Source organism: Pelecanus crispus, chromosome 4 (assembly GCF_030463565.1).
Source record: "Pelecanus crispus isolate bPelCri1 chromosome 4, bPelCri1.pri, whole genome shotgun sequence".
NCBI lineage: Eukaryota > Metazoa > Chordata > Aves > Pelecaniformes > Pelecanidae > Pelecanus > Pelecanus crispus.
In genome coordinates, this window is record NC_134646.1 from 19,631,197 (window position 1) to 19,654,450 (window position 23,254).

Genomic DNA, 23,254 nt, shown 5'->3' on the forward strand with positions numbered 1-23,254 from the left:
GCGCCGCGCCCGCAAGCGACGCCACTTCCGGCCGCGCGTCATTGCCTTCCGACGGCAGCCGGCGCCCGGAGCCTGCGGCCCGTACCAACGCCATGCGCTGGCCAATGGGGCCGCGGCCTGCCTTACTTGAGGCAGGCGATTGGCCGCTGCCCGGTCGCTTAATTTTAGTTGCTCGTTGACGGAAGCGGAAGTGACGTTGGTAGCGGCGGCGGGTCTCTGCTCACCCCATGGCGCTCCCGTCTTCCTCTGGCGGCTCGGCCGACCCTCGCCGTGCCCTGCTGCGGCCGTGACGGTCTCCGCACCGCTTCCTCGCAGCCCCGGCGTTAGGGTGGAGGCTGATGCCTGGCCCCGGCCCCATGGGGCGGCGGTGATGGCCGAGCCCGGTCTGGCGGTGCGGAGGAAGAGCCGCCCCGGCTCTGTCGGCAAGCGGAGCCGGGCCCCGGTGCAGCCTAGCGCCGTCTGCTCGCCGGTGGCTCGCAAGAGAGCGAGCTCCGGTGGCGAGGGGCCCCCGGCGGAGACCCCGGTGCGGGGATGGCGGGGTGCGGGCAGGCTGCTGGGGCTGGCTGTCGAGGCGGGGGGGCTCCGCCTGGGAGGGTGGCTTGGGCCAGGCCGAGCCTGCGTGACGTTGATCGGGGAGGGCCTTGCTTTGTATGAGGGGGGATGCGTTTTGACTTTAAAAAAATTCATCACTACCAAGTAGCTGTGCAGGCATCGTGTCTACTCGTAGCTCAGGTTTCACTGAGTTAAAGCATGCATTCCTTTAGAAGTCAAGCTAGGTTTTCCTCACACACAACATCAGAAAAACACTTAACTTTCTTAAGTTGGGGAAGACTTAAATGACTTGTATCTGATGTATGTGCTGTATAAGTTACGCTGCCTTCATTGGTATTACTTTGGAGTATTAATACTTACTGTTTTGTTTTTACAGTGTAGTAATGATAGTGAAGAAGATATGTTTGGGGACTATGACAGCTTTTATGGAAATGATTCTTTGCTAGCTCAAGTTGATGATATAGAGCACAAATACCTGCAGGATAAAAATACAGATGTTAGAGCAGCTGGAGAAATCGTACTTGGGAATTTTCAGTCAGGAAGTCACCACAAAAAAAAAGATAATTTTTCTACTTCAGAAAATGTGGTTATCCTTAAAGCTGACAAAGAGGATGCTCTCCAAATGAATGAAAATGACCTGGTGGATAGCAGTCAAGAACCAACTGAATTTATTTTGGATGACTTGCCATCATCACAGCTTTTATATTTTGAGAAAATGGATGAACTTTCTTCTGCTTCTAGACCATCTTCAGTCTCAGAAAGGAGGAATAAATGTGTGAATTCTTCCTCGGACAAAATCAGGAGTCCTTCATCTTTTTGTCCTGATGCTGAACACAGGAACAGACCTGCTGACTTTTCCTCAGACTCTAAGTGTGATTTATTTAAATCTGAGAGTCTTAAAGATCATCTGAAAAGTGCTATGACTGGAAATGCTAAAGCCCCGACTCTGCAGGTCTCTAAGACCAAGCAGCTTAAAGAAGCTGTTTTATCTGAAGAGATTTGTGTTGCTAGGAAAACTATTGAATCTTCTTCTGTTGATATAGGCCCTTTTTATGGATTACCTAGCAAAGTTAAAGATCTATTCAGACAATTTCGAGGGATTGAAATGCTTTATGGTAATGTAACTAGTGGTCTGTTGAAAAAAAAAAAATTGCTAGTGAAATATAGCCTGTTCTACCCATTACACTGTTAAAATATTTAAGTTAAGGTAATATTTCATGTAAACTATGTTGGAAAGTGGTTGTTTTGTTTTATTAAGTCCTTATTTTGGGTTTTTTTTTTTTTAGATGGGTAGGCAAGGTTGATATGGCTTATAGAATACTTTGGAAGGCTTGATCACTGAAAGCTTTTAGTGGTTTATTGAAGAAAAACTCTCAACCACTAGGCTTAAAGTATTCTGTATGAAACACAAGCATTTTGATACTGATTAACATGCCCCTGGGGGTTACTAATAATTCTTTTTTAATTTGCAGAATGGCAGCATGAGTGCTTAATGTTAGAATCTCTACAGCAAAGAAAGAACTTAATATACTCATTGCCAACCAGTGGTGGAAAAACACTTGTAGCTGAAATAATAATTCTCCAAGAATTACTCTGCAGGCAGAAGGATGTTCTGATGATTCTGCCATATGTTGCCATTGTCCAAGAAAAGGTCTGGATACAGTGTTTCTGCTACTGCTTACCTTTTCTGATATGCCTTGTTACTTGGCTGGTTTTAATTTTAGCAAACTTCATGATTTTTGTAAATGGCGTGGGAAGTGAGTGACTTCTCTCCTAAACGCTGCTCCTGGGGCTCTGTAATTTCATAATAAAACAGACTTAAATTGTGAGGTGAAGACGCTGAGTTATAAAGTGAAGTGTGCTGAATTTTGCAATAATAGGTTTTTGCAATGTTATGTATAGTTCTGCAGTCTTAGAGCTGTTCTGCCCAACTTGCTAAAGAAATGGTCTTGAAATAAAAACTAATTTTTTTTGATATAAAGGAAAAGTTAATTTTAGAGAACAGATGTAACCCAAGCTTGATAATATTTGTAAACACTTCAGCTTTGCAATTGGAAAAGGTAGTCATAGCTAGTATGTTTTCACTGACTCAAACAGTTGATTGTGGTGTGGGTTGGTTATGTGCATGTTGAGTTCTTGAGACAGATCTGAAATCCAGAATGAGCTTGAGTTTGTTCTCTGATCTTTCCTTTTTTACAGGTTAGGGGTTTATCAAGTTTTGGGATAGAATTGGGTTTCCTGGTTGAAGAATATGCAGGAAGTAAAGGAAGGTTTCCACCAATCAAGAGAAGAATAAAAAAGTCTCTTTACATTGCTACTATAGAAAAAGGACATGCTCTAGTGAATTCCTTAATTGAAACAGAAAGAATTGATGACCTCGGTCTGGTTGCAGTAGATGAGGTATGCTGCAGGATTTACTCAGATCTATAATATGCAACTTTTTATATTTCTACTATGCAATTATTAGCAAAGAGCAGTTTTTTGATTACTTGATTTTGCTATGTGTGTTTATCATGAAATTATTACTACTTAACTAGTTTTTTTTTTCTGCATTGGTACATAATTCTGTAATACTGAAAGTTATTTTTCTTTAACTGAAGCATTTGTTGCTATATCAGGACAATAGATTCTATATTGAGAGATCTACTGCGTTAGTGGTTGATGGCGAATTACTTAGTAACTACTTGTCAATTAGACATCTCTAATAGATTAGAAAAAACATAAATAATTTTAATTATATGGAAAGCATTTTATGAATCCTAGAACTGAACTCCTACATGTGAAACCGTGAGACTTTGCATCTGGTATTAATAATGCCTAAATGAAACGTTTAACAAAAAAAAAAAATCAAATAACATTTGACTGTGAGAATTGCCTCCTTTTCTGGTTTTTAGCGGTGTGGCTGAGTTGTACTACTAAGGGTTGATTGTGGGATTGAATCACATGTATAACATCTAACAAGGGTGTTTTAATTCATAGAATGCTTCAGGCTGACTGACCTTACTTTAATACAGTAGCTTCTAAACAGAAGGCACCTTAAGAATTAAGTTCTGCTTTTTCTGGAATTAGCTGGCTGCTAGAAATTTTTTTATAACTTCCACTGTAAGTGTTGCTTAAAACGTGGTTTGTTTAAAATTGCTTTAGGCTGGTTAATATAAAGATCTCTACACTGACTGTTTACTGTCAGAAGTTAACTGTGTCAGTTATGGTCTCATTAAATGGAAGGTAAATCCTGTCATCTACTTTTGCTCTTGGGTCTCTTTTTCCATTTCAGTGAGGCTAGATTTCTGGAAGGAGCTTAGCAGACAAAATTTAGTAGAGGGATATCAATGAGGAAGTCCAACAAAGACATTCCTGTAATATTTGTTTAGGACTACATAATTTTGGGGTTTTTTTTATAGAAATACTCTTAACTCAGTAATATTCTTGCATTTTCTTTTTCCCTTCTGTGTGCAGTTGCATATGCTTGGTGAGGGAAGTCGTGGAGCAACACTGGAAATTACTCTTGCGAAAATTCTTTACACCAGTAGTAAGTCATGGTTGCAGTTAATGTTATTAAAGTATTGTAGTGCTGGCATCTCTAGAGAGAAGTCATATTTTTGCTTTCTGGATTTGTGGTGTTCTGGCTGCTTCTGAAAAACATGGCATGACTCCATGCAGTAACTGTTTACTCATGTAAGTGTAGGTCAGTTGACCCTGTAATGATGGGCTGGGTGTTTTTGAAGCTTTTTTGCTACTACTTCTCTGAGAAATCCTGAGTATTGTCAAATGTCTTCCATTTCTTCGTAGGAGCCCCTTAGCCATTCCAATTAAATGCTTGTATAGAGAAGGATTCCTTTTTTATGTTTACGTCTCAGGTAATATTTCTTAGCTATATCCCCCTTCAAACCTGCTATTTCGGTATTTAAAAAGACTAACAATGAAGAAGCAGGCTTATGAATTAAATACTGAGCAGAAATGTTAAAAATTGTGAACCTGGCAATAAATCGTCTTCCGTTTTACAGAAAACACGCAAATCATTGGAATGAGCGCAACTTTAAATAACGCTGGAGACCTGCAGAAATTCCTGCAAGCGGAGTATTATACTAGTAATTTTAGACCGGTCTGTATACAAGATACCCTAAACTAGTAAAGAAGATATTTGGCTTTAAAATTAGAGCATCATATCACAGCTTTTGTGTTTAATTTCATGGTGTAATGTAATATAATGCCTGCTACTGCTTGCAATTGTACCAATACAATAAATAGCATATGCACTTTTAAGTGCACAAATGCAAGTACCTTTATATTGTCCAATTTCTAAATCACAGCTACTGTGATAAACCATTATGGTTCATTTGATATAACTAGAATCTGTACTACTGGTGCTTGAATGCTGTCATGACAGTGGTTTATGAGTAGTTCATGGGATACATTTGTCATATTCTTCGTTATAACTCGATGCTTTCTCAAGGCAGAAAATTAAAACAACTTTTTTAAAAATTCTTCATGGGGTAGAGTGCATGCTTGTTTGGATGCAAGTATGTATGTATACAAAATGTGATGCTCAAAAAAACGTTAGCTGTATATCAGTAATAGCTTAATCTTTAGAGAAGACTTGGTAATTTAACTAACGTTTCTGTTTACGGTTTATATCTTCCTAGGTAGAATTAAAGGAATACGTAAAGATACGAGACACGATTTATGCGGTTGACAGCAAAACAGAAAATGGCTTTACTTTTTCACGTCTCCTTAATTTCAGGGTAAAACTGAAGTGCTTATAGTTTCTTTGAACTATAGATATGAAATGTATTGTTTTACACTGATTTGTTTACAGAGCTTTTACCAAAGAAACTGCTTAAACAGGATAGTTTGTTTGTAATACCTATGAGAAAGAAAATGGTAGGCTTTGGGGAGGAAAAAGGCCTTTAAAATACTGAATGCTTAACTTGATTTTCACTTCTTTACCACATTTTATGGTAGGCGTCTGAAAAGCAATGGGTTTGAGTATTCCAGATACCCAGTGCTTTATGTTTTTGAGTAGATTTTCTCAACAGTTGATCACTCGTAGACAATACTGAAAGACGACATCTTTTTGGCGGGTTTATTGGCTTATTACTGCCTTGTAGGGATTCATTTCAACCTTTAAAAAGAAAAATGTGTGTTATAGTAGACTGTCAGTAGCATAAGTAACATCACTATGGTGTTGCTAAAAGAAGTATTAAGGGGAAAAAGCAAAGCATTTGATTCTTACATCCACGTATCCCTCAGTTCAAGCTAAATGTGTTAATAAACTCTTTCAAGTGAGGATTGGGAGAAAAGCTTATCCTACAACTTCTTGCAATTACGCCACATTAAAGCAAATGGGAGTATTCTAGCAAAGGTTGAGAACAAGTACTGAATACTTAGTTTATGACTTAATTTCTAAGTTTAAATGTTTGTCAATCTGTGTTTATGATAGTATTCTAGTAATCTGGAGAAGGCAGATCCTGACCACATCATTGCACTGGTTACGGAAGTTATTCCTAAATATTCCTGCTTAATCTTTTGTCCCACTAAAAAGAACTGTGAAAATGTGGCTTTAATGGTGTGCAAGTACCTCAAAAAGTAAGTTTCTGTCATGATTTTTTAATTATATATGGAATAATCGGTCAGAACCTAGCATTTATCTTCACTAGTTTGCAAGTGACTTTCCCTGGTGATCAGAAGTAAATACTTGCGTATGGAATCATGTGAAGTTGCTAGCTGTATAAATGATAGCAAACTGCTCAACGTTCACTAAACAGATGTTTAAAAAAAAAAAAATTCTTAGTTTTTAAACAAACTAGTTGAAAAAATGATTATTAGAGGACAAATTATTAAAAACGGAAAAGCATGCTAAATTAGTCTAACCTTGTGCCCCTTTGGCACTGGTCTCTGCAAGCTTAGAAGACAAACATTTTCTCTATGGCCTGGTATTTGATCATGTAGGTTACTAGTTGATTTGAGTATCTCTGTTCCATACCTACTTTGTGAATATAAGTTATAAAATCTAAACCAGGCTTGGTTAATAAAGAAAGTAAGTCTTGCGTTTGGTTTCATTTAAATGTGATTTGATGAACTCATAATGGTCTAGCAAAGTTAAATTTTATGTAGGAAGAAATTATATTAAAATAAACAAAAACTGAAAATCAAAATTGAAACCATTTTTGATGTAGCTATAATCTTCACTATGAGCTGATAGTAGCCTTGTTTCCTTTCTTCAGTGCACTCGATACCCATGCCTAGTCAGTACTTGCTCCCTTCTGTACTTGTGCTTACAAACAAGAAAAGAGTTCTGTTGCAACTGAATCAGTCTCCTGTGTATTGCTATTTTAAAGTTACTGGACATAAGTATTTATCCAACCTAGGTGTTAGAGGAATGGATAGTAAACAGAAATAGACAGTAAGCATGTATCTTGGTGTTGGTTATTTTTTTAAGTAGTTAATGATTGATCAAAGTCTGAAGAAATGCTTTTCCTCCTCCAAGAGAATTTAAAGCTCACAGGGAGAAAGAGAAACAAGATCTTGTCAAGAACCTAAAGACTATTGGAAATGGAAGTATCTGTCCTGTTCTGAAGCAGACAATCCCTTTTGGTATAGCCTATCACCATAGTGGCCTTACAAATGATGAAAGAAAAAGTATAGAGGAAGCATATTCTGCAGGTGTCCTGTGTCTGCTTGCTTGCACAGCTACTTTAGCTGCTGGAGTCAACCTGCCAGCTAGAAGGTTGGTAACTGAAACATATTTCATTGTTGGCATTGATTTTTGCTTTGTAAAAAAATTGCTTTAATAAGTTGGAAATATCAGTGCTATTTAAAGTGTGTTTCTGCTTTTACTGGCAAATTTGAAGCATAAGGAATTTGTGTTCAACTCGGGACACAAGACTGCAAAGTTTTTACATAGGAAATGTGAATCAGTAGCAAGTCGCTCAGAATGCATAGTTGAAGAGCACTTACCTAAATCAATTAAGGAAATTTTAATAACTTGAGGAAATGCTTCAGTTTTTTAGTAATGTTATCCAGAAGAATAAGGAATTCATGGTGGTTCCTTTAGATACTGTCCTAAGAACAGTGTTTAAATTGTGTTTAAAAAAAAAAAAAAAACCAATTAAAACCCAATATCTTTCCCAAGGAGATATAGTTTGAATATGTGTTAACACAAAAATGTGTTACCTTTTCTTACACAAGTGCTGATGATATGGCTGCCATACTCTGTATGACCAAAGACTGCTAAGAATCCAGTTTTGTGTGCATGTATGTTGGAATAACAAATCTGAGAGGAGAAAAGAGATTCACACAGACAAGTGTTGTCTTTTCAGCATAACTGATGTATGGTCAGTGTTGCTTATGTTTTTTAGTAGGGTTTATTTTATATCTCAGTAATTTTCACTCTTAAACCCAGGCCTTTGAGTAGATGTAAAGACTAGTTCCAAAGATTCTGCTAAACATAATAAGCATGGCTTATCATTCAATAAACCTTAAATTGTTAAATGTTTTCCTGGTTAATTTACGCATCTGTTCAAACAGGTACATTTGATTTTTATTAATTGCTAAGGAAGGGGCGTATATAAAGAATGCATTGTAAAATTTTATTGCTGCTTCAGTAATTTTAATATAAAACATAACTTAATAAAGACTTCTTTATAGGGTTATTCTTAGAGCTCCTTATGTTGCTAATGACTTCCTGAAGAAGAACCAGTATAAACAAATGATTGGCAGAGCTGGTCGAGCTGGTATTGACAGTGCTGGAGAAAGTATTCTCATAGTGCAAGAAAAAGACAAACACTTGGTAATTTTTACAAAGCTGTTGGTAATTTAAATTGTTGGATTAAGCTGGTGGGATAAACAGGTGGAGCTGAGCTGCCTAGCTTAATTTTTGTTCACTTCTTAATGATGCAAGTATTTGACTTATGTAATAATACTTATGAACTACCTTTATGTGGTTTGTTTTCAGATTTGAACTCTAAAGTCTAGATATCTACACTTATTTGCTTTATAAGCTGATTCACGCATATCAGTATTTTTAGAAGTGTAAAACTAGTGCATAAATATTTTCCCTGAACTAATATATTTCTTGTTCTTATTAGGTTCGGGATTTAGTTAACAGTCCTTTGGAGAATTGTTACAGCAATCTTCTGCTGGAGTTGACCAAGGGAATGCAGAGCCTGTTGTTATCTTTGATTGGACTGAAGGTATCAGTTAACTCTTCTCTGTGGGTAACTTAAGTGCTTGGGAATGCAAAGAAAATCTTATATATAGATTCTATAGAAAAAACAGACTTTGTAAACAGATTGGCTTACAAGTTCAGAACAGCTTCTAATCAGATAAGAAGGACAAGGATTTGATTAGTCTTTTTAACTGGGTTATCAAGTAATCATGTAACATGACAATTTCCTTATGTGTAAAATTCAAAATTATATCTACCTTATGATACATTACAGTATTAATAGTATTTCAATTTCTGATGCTCGATTCAAAATACAAATAGAAACAGTGGAAACAAATTAACATGATGCAGTAGCTAGAATAACAACAAATGGAGAGCAGTTCTGTTGGATCTGTCATAGACTGTCATTCTGTTTGTTGTCACGTATTTCTGTAGAAACACATTAACAGGATATCAAACTGCTTCTCTATTCGGTAAATTTTTTCATATACCTTATGAAATGTGTTGTGTGAAATGACACCTTTAAACATGCTAATCACTTGCAAAACTGATGCAGATAGCAGTTACCCATGAGGAAGTTGAAGATTTTATGCGCAGTACATTGCTGGGTGTTCAGCAGCAGCTGCTGTCTAAAGAGAAGAGCCTCTCAGAGATAATTAAAGATGGGCTAGAAAATCTAATAGGAAAAGGACTTCTGGAAGGAAGAATATCTGAGAAGGACCACAATTCCAGATGTACACTAACAGTCACACCGTTGGGTAAAGCTACATATAAAGGTAAGATTTTTTTTTTATTATTCTTATTATAATCTTTATTTCAACAAACCCTTTCATCTCAGCCTTACCTCAATTCAGTATGTTTTCCCATCCTCAGTCTGAAACTGCAATGAAAAAACAAGTTGTAGAGAGACAGTTCTGATTACTAAATTATGTGCTGGAGTGAAAATGGGAATGAACAAGTAGTGCTTGACTGAACATGATGGGAATTAAGTGTAATAACATTGGTCACAATGGGAGTAAAACCAGAACTGTACCCCCCAAAAAATTATTTAAAGATTTGATTGAGTGATTGTAATCAAAATGGCTCGTGATCTCATTTTATAATTCGTTGCTATGAACAGGTATTGTGAACAGGGGGATTTCTTGACCTAGAGGGAAGCTTTAGAGGGAAAGGAAGCATATGGCATGTAGACCAATTGTAATAGAGAGTATATCAAGAAGTTCTGTTCTCCTGTCATAGTGTAAAGATATGGGATATGGAATGCAGTTGGAACAGGATGAATCTCTGAAAGATTCTTTCCATCTATGAGATTGTTCCAGGATATCATTAAAGCCAAGGCAATTCACAAGCATGCCAAAAACCACACACAGAACACAAATACATGGAGAAGTAGGTGACTGCCTTTCCTCAGTTCTGTTTCACTCTCATTTTAGGTTAGAGCAATTATCCAGGTTATAGTTATTTCTCTTCAATTCAGATGGCATAACAAGCTTTTGTGGAGGATAAAGGAAATACTGATTCTGTGTCAAAATCTATTACACTTAACTCTGTATGTCTGTTTAAAATTGCAATACATTGTGTGCTTATTATAGGATCTATAGACTTGGCATACTGCAATCTTCTTTACAGAGAATTGAAGAAAGGTTTGGAAGGGCTGATTCTTGAGAGCAATCTTCATCTTCTGTATCTGGCAACTCCGTATGATATGACTTCTAACTGTAGCCCAGATTGGATGATATACTTAAGACAGGTGAGAATTTACTAGCAAACATACATTGGGGCATATAGTAATTCTGCTTATTAAATTTTAAGTAAGTTTATACACATAGGAAATGTAGATAGTGGGGTAACGATTTGATGAAAAGTTAAGATATGCTGTTTTATTTTCAGTCACGGAGCAGAAGTGCTTTCCTGTATTGCATAAAAATCTACATTCTCTTGCATCTATATTTGACCTTGTTTGGGGGAAACAATGGCATGAAATACATAGAATCATAGAATCGTTTACGTTGGAAAAGACCTTTAAGATCATCCAGTCCAACCATTAACCTAATGTTACCAAGTCCACCACTAAACCAATTAAGGGTAGCGTAGCAACCCCATGCCTCCTGGCTTGGTGGCCGGATCATTTACAATGAAAGGAAAAACTAGGAGTCATTAAGATTGGAAAGGACCTCTAAGATCATCATTCCAATGATCAACCCAACACCACCATGCCCGCTAAACCGTGTCCCAAAGTGCCACGTCTACCTGTTTCTTGAACACCTTGAGGGATGGTGACTCCACCACCTCTCTGGGCAGCCTGTTCCAATGCTTGACTACCCTTTCCGTGAAGAAATTTTTCCTAATATCCAATCTAAGCCTCCCCTGGCACAGCTTGAGCCCATTTCCTCTCATCCTATCACTAACTACTTGGGAGAAGAGACCAACACCCACCTCACTACAACCTCCTTTCAGGCAGTTGTAGAGAGCGATAAGGTCACCCCTCAGCCTCCTCTTCTCCAGACTAAACAATCCCAGTTCCCTCAGCTGCTCCTCATAAGACCTGTGCTCCAGACCCTTCACCAGGTTTGTTGCCCTTCTCTGGACACACTCCAGCGCCTCAATGTCTTTCTTGTATTGAGGGGCCCAAAACTGGACACAGTATTCCAGGTGCAGCCTCACCAGTGCCGAGTACAGGGGGACAATCACCTCCCTGCTCCTGCTGGCCACACTATTCCTGATACAAGCCAGGATGCTGTTGGCCTTCTTGGCCACCTGGGCACAGTGCCGGCTCATGTTCAGCCAGCTGTCAGCCAGCACCCCCAGGTCCTTTTTGGCCAGGCAGCTTTCCAGCCACTCTTCCCCAAGCCTGTAGCATTGCATGGGGTTGTTGTGACTGAAGTGCAGGACCCGGCACTTGGCCTTGTTGAACCTCATACAGTTGGCCTCGGCCCATGGGTCCAGCCTGTCCAGGTCCCTCTACAGAGCCTTCCTGCCCTTGAGCAGATTGACACTCCCACCCAGCTTGGTGTCATCTGCAAACTTACTGAGGGCACACTCAATCCCCTCATCCAGATCGTTGATAAAGATATTGAACAAGAGTGGCCCCAAAACAGCCCTGGGGAACACTGCTCGTGACTGTCCAGCAACTGGATTTAACTCCGTTCACCACTACTCTCTGCTCTTGAGTTGCCAGTACTCCAAATCCTGACTCTAACCTTGGTGCCAGCCTTGCCATCACCAGAGAGTCTGGTTAAAACAAGACTTTCCTATAAACTAGTTATAGGTAACCACATCATTGTAGTCTTGCAAGAAAACCACTGTTAATTTAATCAAGAGCCATGTTTACTTTCTGATGCTCACTCATTTAATATGTAGTTTAGGGACTGAAATCCATTAGAGAATGTTAAGTCATAATCTTTCTTTGATATCTGAGTCCAATGCTTAACTCCAGCCATGATTGCAACTATTACATGGTGACCAATACCTTCCTACAGACTACTATGCTTATGTCAGCCTTAGCAGCACAGCCCTTATCCTAGTCTTGCACGCTCTGTAAGATCCACCCATAATTCAACTATTCCCTTTTCTGTAAAGTGTTCCATGCTAGGGGTAGCACTAAATTCTATTTAATTTTGTTAAAATGTGGCATTCAGAGGTGGACAGTTACAGATAAATCAAACAAGTAGGCAAAGAAGCTGCAGTTCTGACTGTGTCTAGTGACTATAGTACTAGTCTAGTGGCTAAGTACTATATAGAGATATTGAAAAACATTGTTTCACTTCGTGTAACAGACTTGTTTTCTATAATACCTGAATATTCTTCCTAAAATCTTATTTTAGTTCAACCAGTTAAGTGCAGCAGAGCAAAAAGTAGCTGATGTTGTGGGAGTACCCGAAAGCTTTATTACAAAAAAGGCTTCTGGTCAAGCCATCAGAAAGGTAGGCTGGAGATTTCTCATACCTAAGATGACAGTTTAGTCATTTCATTTGATTATTTACGAATTCTAGATTATTTTTCTGCTAGTGTTCTTTATTACTGTTCTACTTATTAAGGTTCTGTTAACCTTGTTTGTTAGTTTTCTTAATGTTTAATGTCTCTGGGTATAATATAGACATGTTTTAGAGATGTGAAGGAGTAGAGACTAAAAGAATTTCCTTGTAGCACTAACAGAATATCTTGAATATGGTATTGTCTCTGAATTCTAACTTGCTTTATTCCTAGAATGTGGACAGTGCCGTGGTAAACAGGCTCTACCTGTCGTTTGTCCTTTATACCCTACTGAAAGAGACCAATATATGGAACGTTTCAGAGAAATTTAATATGTCCCGAGGATATGTGCAAAATCTCCTTAATTCTGCTGCCTCATTTGCCTCCTGTGTTCTACATTTCTGTGAGGTAGTGTGTTAAATGAATTTCAATAAATTCTTTGGGTTAGTTTTGCAAAATCTGGATTTTTGTTCTCTTACATTAGAACTGAACACAGGTGTTGTCTTTCATCTGTCCTGTGCAAAACTTCTTTCACATTTCCTGTTCAAAATTATTTTTCCTGTTCCGAAAAGCATGCTCGTGCAGTGATATTTCTTATATTAAAAGTAAGCTTTATGCACTGAGAATGTGAAAATATACAAACTGTACAGGGCACTGATCAGTGTCAGTGCTGTTGGTGAAATAATTGACAATTTTACCTTTCTCTTGGAAATCAGGCCATCTGGTTGTGGAATGTCATCTCAGGAAAACAGCTGGCTTGGCTTGTTCTCTTGTGTGAGGGTTTTTTTTTTTTCCCCCCTCTATAGAAATAATGCATTGCTTATCTTTCAGAACTGCCCCAACTTTGGGATGTTCAGCTGAAGAGTGCTGAATACAACTCTGCAACTAGCTGAAAGGATAACTGGAGATAATAGTGCTTCCCCTGTCTAAAAGCCAAATATATGCTTGTTGCTGTAGCAGAGCTTTTATCAGTCGTACCCCCCAGATGCAGAACTTTGGATCTGATTTTTAGTGATCTTTGTCTCTGCAGGAATTGGAAGAATTCTGGGTTTATAAAGCCTTGCTGACAGAACTTACCAAGCAGTTGACATACTGTGTTAAGACAGAACTCATCCCTCTGATGGAGGTGGCAGGGGTTCTAGAGGTTGGTAAACCTGGCTTTGTGAGATTTTTCGATGTAAACTTGTATGCTAAATGTTACTGTGCCTTTCAAGTATATCTGGAAGACCAAGCTAGTTTTTTATTGAGAATTTGGCATGGTACAGGTATCCCACAACCATTCTGGAGGCTGGGGAAAAAGTGGTCTGTTGAGGAAATGTAAGCTGGAGCCAATGATGTTTTTCTTCTGGCTGCTACCACAGCAACAGAGAAAATGCTGTATTTGGACAATAATTTAGCTGTATACTTGGTTGGAAAACAGAGTCCAGGTTTCTTTTGTGGTAAGGACTTCAGTTCATGGGAGTAAAGAGGAATAAGAATTTAGATATTTAGTTAAGTTAGAAGATCCTCACAGAAATATATGAAGTCCTATTGGGAAATTAGGCTTTTACAATCACTTGCAGTGCTGCATATATTTTAAATAAGAAATGTCACCGGTCTCTGAATCGAAGACTCCTATTAAAGTAGAAAATCTTTTTGGGCTTCAGTGCAAGGTTATAAGTAATCACTGGACCTCTTTGCAAAATGATCTAACTTGCCAGTCCAGCCTATTGTAGAATCAGTTTGTCAGCAAACCATTGCATTTAGTGGCAGTAAGGTTTTCTTCTGAGAAGCTAAACAACGATGAAGACTTAGAGCCTAATGGTTTTTTGTATATATCGGATTTTCTGATTTGGATGCAAAAGGTAAATAGTCTTTTTTTCATGGCTCACTCCATATGGGAGCATTTCTGTGTAAGGGCAAAAACAGCCTGGACAGTATGATTCTGCTGAAGGTGTATTTTAAAGATGACTCTTAAATTATTGCTGTAAGCAAGGTACTTCTGCACTAGAGTTAAAACTATACTGGCAGCTGATATTTGTAGCAGGTAGATTGTCATCTTGAACAGATATGATTTGCTTAGATTTCTGTGGTGGAAATTATAAAATCAATCTTAAGGTTACTGTAGTAAAGAGAATTTTTTTCTGCACACTTACTTGCACAGTTTTCAAAGCAATCTAAAAGCTTTTCATGAGATTTAAGTCATTAGCGGGGAAAGATTCTGCACCATTGGTCATGCTGTGCATGTAACAGCCAAGTAGAGCACAGAAAATATTTGCTGGCAATTAGTGGTTATTTTGGTGAAATTAATGACACTTACTTCTCATCAATGAACATGTATAGTCCTCAGTTACCATGGAGGAAAATATATTGTAAGCCATTACCTGTTGGATGCTAAAAAAAAAAAGCCATCAAATAAATGCCTTTCTATTCCTTGTTGTCTTTAAAAGAATTGAGGGGGGAAAAAAACAAGAGGTAATTGACCAAATGTTTTGGAGGTGTAACACTTGCTCATCAAATGGGTATTATTTCATAACTCAGGACACTAAAGCCCTGGATATGCTAAATTACTCCACTACTAGTGTAGAAATGCATTTTAATTTAAACTGTGTAAAGTTCCAGTAGTATTTGTTTTGCAAAAGATATGTTTGCCCAGAGACCCTCTCTTAAACAAATACTGCCTGGCTACTTTACATAGCAACAGGATCAAACCAAGTTAAGAGAAGCAGATGATGTGCACCCCCTTACGTTGGTGGCAGTCACATTCCAGAGAATCTCTCCTGTATATGTGAGCTCACAGCCATGACTTCACACAAAACTGAAGAAATAAAAAAGATACTGTGGTACTAAAGGAAAAAAATTATTTATAAGCTTGAAACAGTCTTTTCTGGAATTTTGTGAAAGCTCTGTTCTGTGAAAATTCTGTGAAAAAAAAATTTGGATAAAATCAGCCCTTCCTTCACTTAGACACCTCCAGAGAATGTGAGACAGTCATTCCTGTCAGTGATAGTGAATGCAGTAAACATGATAACAAAAGAGGATGCCAGAGTCAGTATCATGTAGGCTCAGAAGAAATAATGACGAATGGGTTCCTAAGAGCTAGGTGAGCTTGTATGGGGAGGTAAATTTTAGCGGTAAAGCTGTATATTTGGGCAGTAAAGATTCTCAGTGAGTGTTTGTGTTCTTAGAAAGATAAATCATAAGAGAATTGGATTGATACGCAAAGACAAAATGTGTGAGGTTGGTGCAGAGATTGGCATTTAATGGTAATTCTTATTGCCTGTTCTAGTAATCTAACACAATTTTGGACTTGCAGGCACGAGCAAAACAGCTTTATAATGCAGGATACAAAACTTTAGCACACTTGGCTAATGCAAATCCAGAAACTCTGGTCAAGATGATTGAGCACTTGTCACGACGTCAAGCCAAACAAATAGTTTCCTCTGCAAAGGTAAGTTAGAAACAAAGTTATAAAAACCTGCTTCAGAACTTCAGTATGTCAAAAGTTGATGTTTGAGTGACATTAAAAGTGAAGGATTCAGCTTGCTAGTAAAAGTATTAGTGGATATTTGTGATCCAAATACTGCTCTGTGTTAAGAATATATTGAAATATTTTCGTGACAATATAATTTACCTAAGGTGGTTAAGAGCAACGAATTGAGCAGTTGTTGACCTTCATGCTCCTGAATGATAGGCAAACTTAAACTTTTCTTAAAACAATTTGTTGTATACAGGATAGTGGAAAGTTGTGCTCTCTTTCTGAGGGGAAGCAAAGGGTGAAAATGTTTGACAGCTTGCCTGATGAAATGTGGGAATGAAATGACTACATTATCTCTGTGCTGACTCATCATAACTGGAAATGCTTGGTTCTGCCAGTACCTCAGGAGTGACCTTACAGAAATTCTAGTGGTGGTTGTGATAAAAGAACAGGATTTTCAGGACTGTAGAAATGCAAACCAACAAGGTATAGGGTTAACCTCACCTATTTAGGTTGCTTTTGTCATGCCCTGTTATTCTTTGCTTTCTAACTGTTTTCTATTTTGAATATGCATGAGAAGGGCCTTCACTTAATATCTGCATCTAAGGCACACACAAATAATCCAAGGGAAAGGATCTGTAACAAACATTGAGTTGTGCCTAAACAAAAAATACAGGAAGCATTTTATTTATCAAGTGGTATTTTCTCTCCTCAATCTCTATTGGTCATTTGCTGTTGCAATGGCATCAGCTTTGTGTTTGATTCTGCTAAAATAGCAAATTTTCAGTAAAGGAATGCCTAGAAAAAATGAACAGGTGGTTGCTGTAGAAATGATGTAGTCAATAACAAAGTCTTGGTTAGTACTTTTACTCCATGAGAATATACAAACTTTGGGATTTATGCGCTTAAAAAAAGGTCATGGCCATTTAATCTTGTAGTCTCCTTACTGCTTTTTTTGCTGCTCTGTGAGCCAAAAGAAAGGGATATATGCAGATTCCTCATCTACATCAGTGTTAAATCCAGCAATCTAGCTTACTCTCATGCTCAGATATAAAACTGATGGAGTTTTCTCTAACTGGGAAGTTAGAACAGTGCTTGCATTTATTATGCTACATGGGCTACTGCAGGATAGTTACACTCCAACTGCCAGCAGCAAACAGTTCAGGGCAGTGGATTGAACAGTTGCTAATATCAGGGGTCCTGTATGTCTGGTGTAAAATGCTGTTGTAAGAAGTTTTGTATAAAGCAGGAAATTGGCAACTTGACCGGCACCACTCACAAATGTTTATTCCAACATGGAAAATAAATATTTAAGGTTAAAAATGCTCTTGTTAATAGTTCTAGACAAAACTGTTTATGTTCTGTTAAATTTTGTGTATTATGTGAGGGCAGAACAGAGAAAACCAGCTGTGTACTGTATGAATTTTTGTGTTAGTGGTTTTCATATGGGAATACACTAAACAGTAAAAAATGTTGGTAATAGTACTTGTGAAAATGTTAGTCCTTTGAGGCAAAGGTACTGTGGTCCCACAGGAACAGCAGCAGAAATTTTTTTTACAGACCAGATGCAAGTTTGGAAAGAAATATTGGTGTTTTAACCTGTCTAACAGTTATAGCTAATGCTTGTATTTGTTTTCTAGTGTTTTTTTTTTTTCCATTATAGATGCTGCTGAGTGAAAAAGCTGAAGCTTTACAAGAAGAAGTTGAAGAACTCTTAAAGGTGCCTACAGATATCCCAGAGACCCACTGACCAACTGTCATGAAGAAAAATCATGAATCCAAAAATTGGGTTATTTTTAAATTTTTAACTCTCCTGTGTAAAGCTGTTGTAATTATAATAAATATTTAATGTCTTTTGTATACTTCAATTTTGTGTCAGTTCTGAGTTCAGAATGTTTCTTGGAAAGTTGACTTCATTTGAAGGTTTCGATCATGAACCTCTTAAGCAATAGGCTGGAATCGAAGGATGTGATCTTAATTCATTCCTGGTTTTAGACATAGCCCTAGGAGTGCTTTGGGAACTGGACTAACTGTCTGGTGTGTACTTCTGCCTAGAGCTTAGGTTCACAGCTGAGTTAAATAATGCCTTTACATTAGATATTCCCTTTAGGACACATGTGCTTGAGTGAGCTACTCCAAAGTTCCTACTTGCAAGAATCTCTGTACTCTAGGTGTAGCTAGTGGAAGGAGAGAAATAGAGCTGTAATTTATAACAAAAGTTGTCCCAGAGTTGTGTCAGAAATTGTAAATTATGTCTAGTTTAAGCCTTGTTAAAAGATACAAATATCAAATTCATATTCAGCCTCTGGTAATTCCCTGAGAGAATTCTTTCAGGGTATTTCTGTAGCAGTATTCCAAACAGCAAGTTTACTTTTTTTAATGTTTTTAAATTTCTTGCTTAAATGGGAAGACTAATAAAGACTAGCAAAGGCTTGAAGAACTGATTTTTGAGAAGCCATATTTAGTTCTGAGACTCCATGGGCACGTGTCAGTCACACTAGTTAAGATTAAGGTATCTGAACCAGATTTGCTCCAGCAAAAAGTTAGGCTTCATGAAAGTAGTTTTGAAGATGCCTGAAACTTCTTCAGCTGTGATACAGCAAACTCCTTTTCCAAGCTGGTACGTAGTACGTAACAATGTTAGAGCACTGCATGTTAGGAAAGACTTGAAAGCTGTGACAGTCTGCTGGGTTAAATTATAGTAGCCAGTATACTGACACACTTAAATATGGCATTTCTATGTAAAATCAGGTGTCCCTTTTCAGTAAAGTAAGATAAGCCTTAGTTAAAACTGTCTTTTTCATTCAACTTAGGTTAACTGTGTTGGGATTCTAGAGATAAACAGTGGGGTTGTTAGAGGATGAACACTTGACTGAAAGGAGATACGGTGAAAAACTGACGAAAAGGCTAGTAGTTTACTGCTCATTTTGCTCTTGCATTAGAGAAATCATAGGTAGCAATTGAATAAGTTCTTTATAAGCCTTCATTTAGCAGAAACATGCCTCTAAGACCATAATTACGATACTTCATAGTGGCTTACAAAGTTTGGATAAGTGAAATATTGGAGTGCATTTGGTATTATCCAGGTCAAGAATTTGTAAACAGCACTTTTCAGAGGCAGTATGATTCATTTCCACTGCTAGATTCAGTGCCCACAGGGGAATCCTGTTACTCATACTGAAGTGCCTAAGGCACAAATGGTTTTGGAAACGTGAGAACGTGTTAAATTGGCTCTAACAATAGGGTATAATTGGCCCTCAAGTGCAGAAGCAATATTTGCAATGACTTGAAGTTGTCTAAGTCTGTCTCTTAATGCCTTGCCCTTTTAATTGAGATATATTTTGACCAAATGATAGATAATATGAAATTTGATTTACTTGCATTATCTTCAAAGGACAGATGATTCTCACTCCAGCATAAATGTGAGTACATATCTGCTGGTTGATGTAGCATGCATGTAGGAAAATTTGTGATGGGTGCAAGGCCTAACCAGTTGCTCTAAAGGTTTATTGGTGCTCAATGGTGTTCTTCCAAAGTTTGAAAGAGTCTTGCATGGATTTTGGGAAAAAAAAACAGAGCGAATTACTGTAAAATTACTCACTCTGAGTACTGAGTTATTGCAATAATGGATGTTGTGGAAATAATCCATTAATTGCAACACTAACTACCAGAGTAATTAATGAGCCATTAACCTCTGTCGCAATACTTTCCATGATATTTGTACTTGTATGCTAATTAAAAAAATGTACATTTTTATTTTTATACTGGGGAGGGGAATAGCGGGAAAAAATTTTCTGGCAGCTGTCCTTTGTTGGGTCACTAACTGCCCATCCTCACACTTATACATCACCATAACAACCAGCGCTGTTGCAAGATCAGGTTTTGATGAGATGCATGTTTAGGAATTAAGTTAAGTGTTCCCTACACACCCTGGAGCCCCTTTGAAAACGGTGGCAAAAGCTGGTTTGAAACAAGCAGGTGGTTTCAGGTCTGCATGAAGCTGGTCTGGAAAGAAAATGCGCTTGACATTTGTTGCCTCCGCTGCTCTGTTTATACAGGCTGTGCTTTGCCAGATGGAGGAGTGCAACTCCCTCAGGACTTTCTCTATGACCTTCGGTAACATCAGAAGTGAAATGAATGACACTGCAGTGATTTGCACTAAAACTTTGCTATATGTAGCTTGTCTTATTTTTCTGAAATCTAACTTGTCAAGCAGGGCAGTACACGTTCCATGTTGCTTTTTCTTTCCACAGTATGCATTAATGTAGGATTAAATGCTTTTCACAGAGAGCTTTCTTACCTGGGCTTTTCCACCTGGGTGGAGATGGGAGAGTGGGGAAAAAAGTATACAACAGATGCTGGTTGCAGTATTTTTGTGCTGCTGGAGGATGCTGAGGTGCTTCAGTGCCGAGTACAGTACTGGGCTCATAAGATGCAGTATAAGGTAGAGGTGTCAGAATGGGTATGCACTGGTTTGGCAAATGTCTATTATGGGTGGTTGTGCTATGGGGAAGCTTGTGCTAGGGATGAGTTCAGGATGTTTTGGAAGGCAAAGATTTCTCACTGGCTTCAATGGGATGTTTATGTCCTAAGGCCTGTGTTAAAGGGAAAGAAGCAACAATGATTAGCTTATCTATGTGAAATAATGATAGATGATTGAAAGCTAAGGTAGGTCATAGAAATACGCCCTATAGGATGTTCCTGCCAATTTCTTCGTAACCCACAGTAATTGGATCAGAGCTATGATGTGTGTTAAGTCTCTTCAGGTTGCAAATAGTGCAGAGTAAGTGTTCTGACCAAAAACCTCAGAGCATTATTTCTTAGTCTTTATGCCTAAACACTCCACTTCCCAACTTGCCTGCATAGACTGGTTCTTGTGTTTGTGCAATTCCCTTCCTCTCCTTCCCCCGAGCCCGTAATTCCTTCCTTTCAGGAATCCTGTACATAATTTACTGAAAACTGTCTCTCTGGAAGGACTGGTAGGAGGGTCAGGCTCAGGTTAACCTTTAGCTGTTAATTTTCATTGTGTGAACGAGACCTATTGTGTCCCTGTGTTCTGGAAAGCTGCTTCCATGTGAGCTAGTCCTGCCTAGGCAGCTCTCGCTTTGTCCTTCCTTTTAAAGCTTCATTTCATCTCTTTCAGCACGGTGGTCCAGCACTGAGTATCGGTTGTAACAACGGCCAAACATTGTCACTTCAAAGCTTTGTTTTGGTTAGAAGGGAGGCTGAGGGATTTTGTGGTGCTCTGTTTGGTGGAGCACCTGAATTTGTCAGCTGCAGCCTCAGTGGAAACAGAGTCTTAGCAATATCTATAAAGCTGTGTGCACTTCAAAGAGAACTGCTAAAAACTAGACCCAAAGTGTCATTTCCATCTCTGAATAAACAGCGCATGTGCCATCTGAGAGTCTCGTAACCTGCTGGGAGTGCTGAGAGCTGTGTGCTGCATCAGGACAAGGTCTGGCTGGGGCTCTGGGGGCAGGGAGGAAGGACAGCTTACAGAAACACCTTGATAGGCATCTCTCTCTCTTTTTACAATTTCCAGGCTTACTTGGCATCAGCTTAGTCTTAGTTCTATCTTCCTGAGGCTTCTGCCCAAACACTGCTATGTCACAAGAAATTCCTGGAAAGTTTTATTTTTAGTTTTTCCTAGTTGTAAAAACCTCGTCAGCACAGTGTGTCTGCTAACGGCAGCACTGGTGTGGGAGAAGCAGAACTGCCTGACAGGAGCTGCGTGACCAAAGCATTTGAATACCACAAGGCTGTGGCTAGGCTTTCTGCGGAGTGAGGAAGCGGGATGGGGTGCTGGTACGGAGCTGGTTTCAAACAACACACGAGTGGGTTTAAGCCTAGCCCCGGTTCTTACACCCTCCCCTTGTAGCTCACAGAGCATCGTTCAAATTCTGCCCTAATTTCCATGAGAGTCCAAATACCTCTGTATTGATCTCCCCTACTTTGCCATTGTCGTGGTTTAGCCCCAGCCAGCAACTCAGCACCACGCAGCCGCTCGCTCACTCCCCCTACCCCGATGGGATGGGGGAGAGAATCGGAGGAGTAAGAGTGAGAAACACTCCTGGGTTGAGATAAGAACAGTTTAATAATTGAAATAAAGTAAAATAGTAATGATAATAATAACAATATAATAATAACAATAACAATATACAAAGCAAGTGATGCACAATGCAATTGCTCACCACCCGCCGACCGATACCCAGACAGTTCCCGAGCAGCGATCGCCACTCCCCAGCCAACCCCCCCCAGTTTCTATACTGAGCATGACATCATATGATATGGAATAGCCCTTTGGTCAGTTTGGGGCAGCTGTCCTGGCTGTGCCCTCTCCCAGTTTCTTGTGCGCCTGGCAGAGCATGGGAAGCTGAAAAAGTCCTTGACTAGCATAAGCAGTACTCAGCAACAACTAAAAACATCAGCATGTTATCAACATTCTTCTCCTACTAAATCCAAAACACAGCACTATTCCTGCTACTAGGAAGAAAATTAACTCTATCCCAGCCGATACCAGGACAGCCATATTTAAAAATGGGTATAATACAATGTGAAAAATGCCCAGGCAAAAGCTACCAATTCCCATTTAATACCTGTAGCTCTTCCAGGCACTAATGCTTACATCATTAATGCCTTACAGGCATTATTTTCCAGCTACAAGGTTTTGTGGGCTGCTAAAAGCATAAGGCGTGCTAGACCTTTTGTACCCATATCTGCACACAGCGATTGAATACAAAATGTAGCACTGACCATTTGAAATACATACCTTGTACCTCTGCCGTGAGAAATGCAGCACAGTGGCAAGTGACTCAAAGCACCTCTCTCCAAAGAAGCACACTGAGGAAATTAAGGGACAAGGAGTGAATCCCAACAGGGGGGAAAAAAAAAATCATGCACAGGCCACATCTCATCTGATGGCTATGAACATTTTCTGCACCTGTAGCAATGACCTTAACCTGTTTTGCAGCAATGATTTGTTATGCACTGAGCTACATTCTTAAATCCTTGGATCACTTCTGGGGCTGGGTAGTTTGTGTGGCACTCCAGGCATCTGCTGATAGATGAATTATTCTTCTGGCAGATAGTCACCCCAGCCCTTCCTG

General features: G+C 38.8%; 1 protein-coding gene across 7 annotated transcripts; it reads left to right on the forward strand.

Moving 5' to 3' along the window:
* Nucleotides 1–370: 370 nt before the first annotated feature.
* On the forward strand, nucleotides 371–17,975 carry HELQ (helicase, POLQ like). 7 transcript variants are annotated; one of them, XM_075709333.1, is made up of 18 exons: nucleotides 371–523; nucleotides 929–1,667; nucleotides 2,025–2,214; nucleotides 2,757–2,952; nucleotides 4,009–4,081; nucleotides 4,557–4,654; nucleotides 5,196–5,294; nucleotides 5,993–6,138; nucleotides 7,040–7,279; nucleotides 8,200–8,341; nucleotides 8,640–8,744; nucleotides 9,276–9,495; nucleotides 10,312–10,469; nucleotides 12,544–12,642; nucleotides 12,926–13,099; nucleotides 13,722–13,835; nucleotides 15,987–16,121; nucleotides 17,812–17,975. In XM_075709333.1, exons 1-18 carry the CDS (start codon nucleotides 371–373, stop codon nucleotides 17,896–17,898), a joined length of 3,168 nt encoding a protein of 1,055 aa, XP_075565448.1. In that variant the 3' UTR covers nucleotides 17,899–17,975. The 7 variants fall into 7 exon arrangements, with proteins under 7 accessions (XP_075565448.1, XP_075565447.1, XP_075565449.1 ...); XM_075709332.1 differs by having other exon boundaries at nucleotides 2,025–2,203; nucleotides 2,752–2,952; XM_075709334.1 differs by having other exon boundaries at nucleotides 371–511; nucleotides 2,025–2,203; nucleotides 2,752–2,952.
* The last annotated feature ends 5,279 nt before the right edge of the window (nucleotides 17,976–23,254 follow it).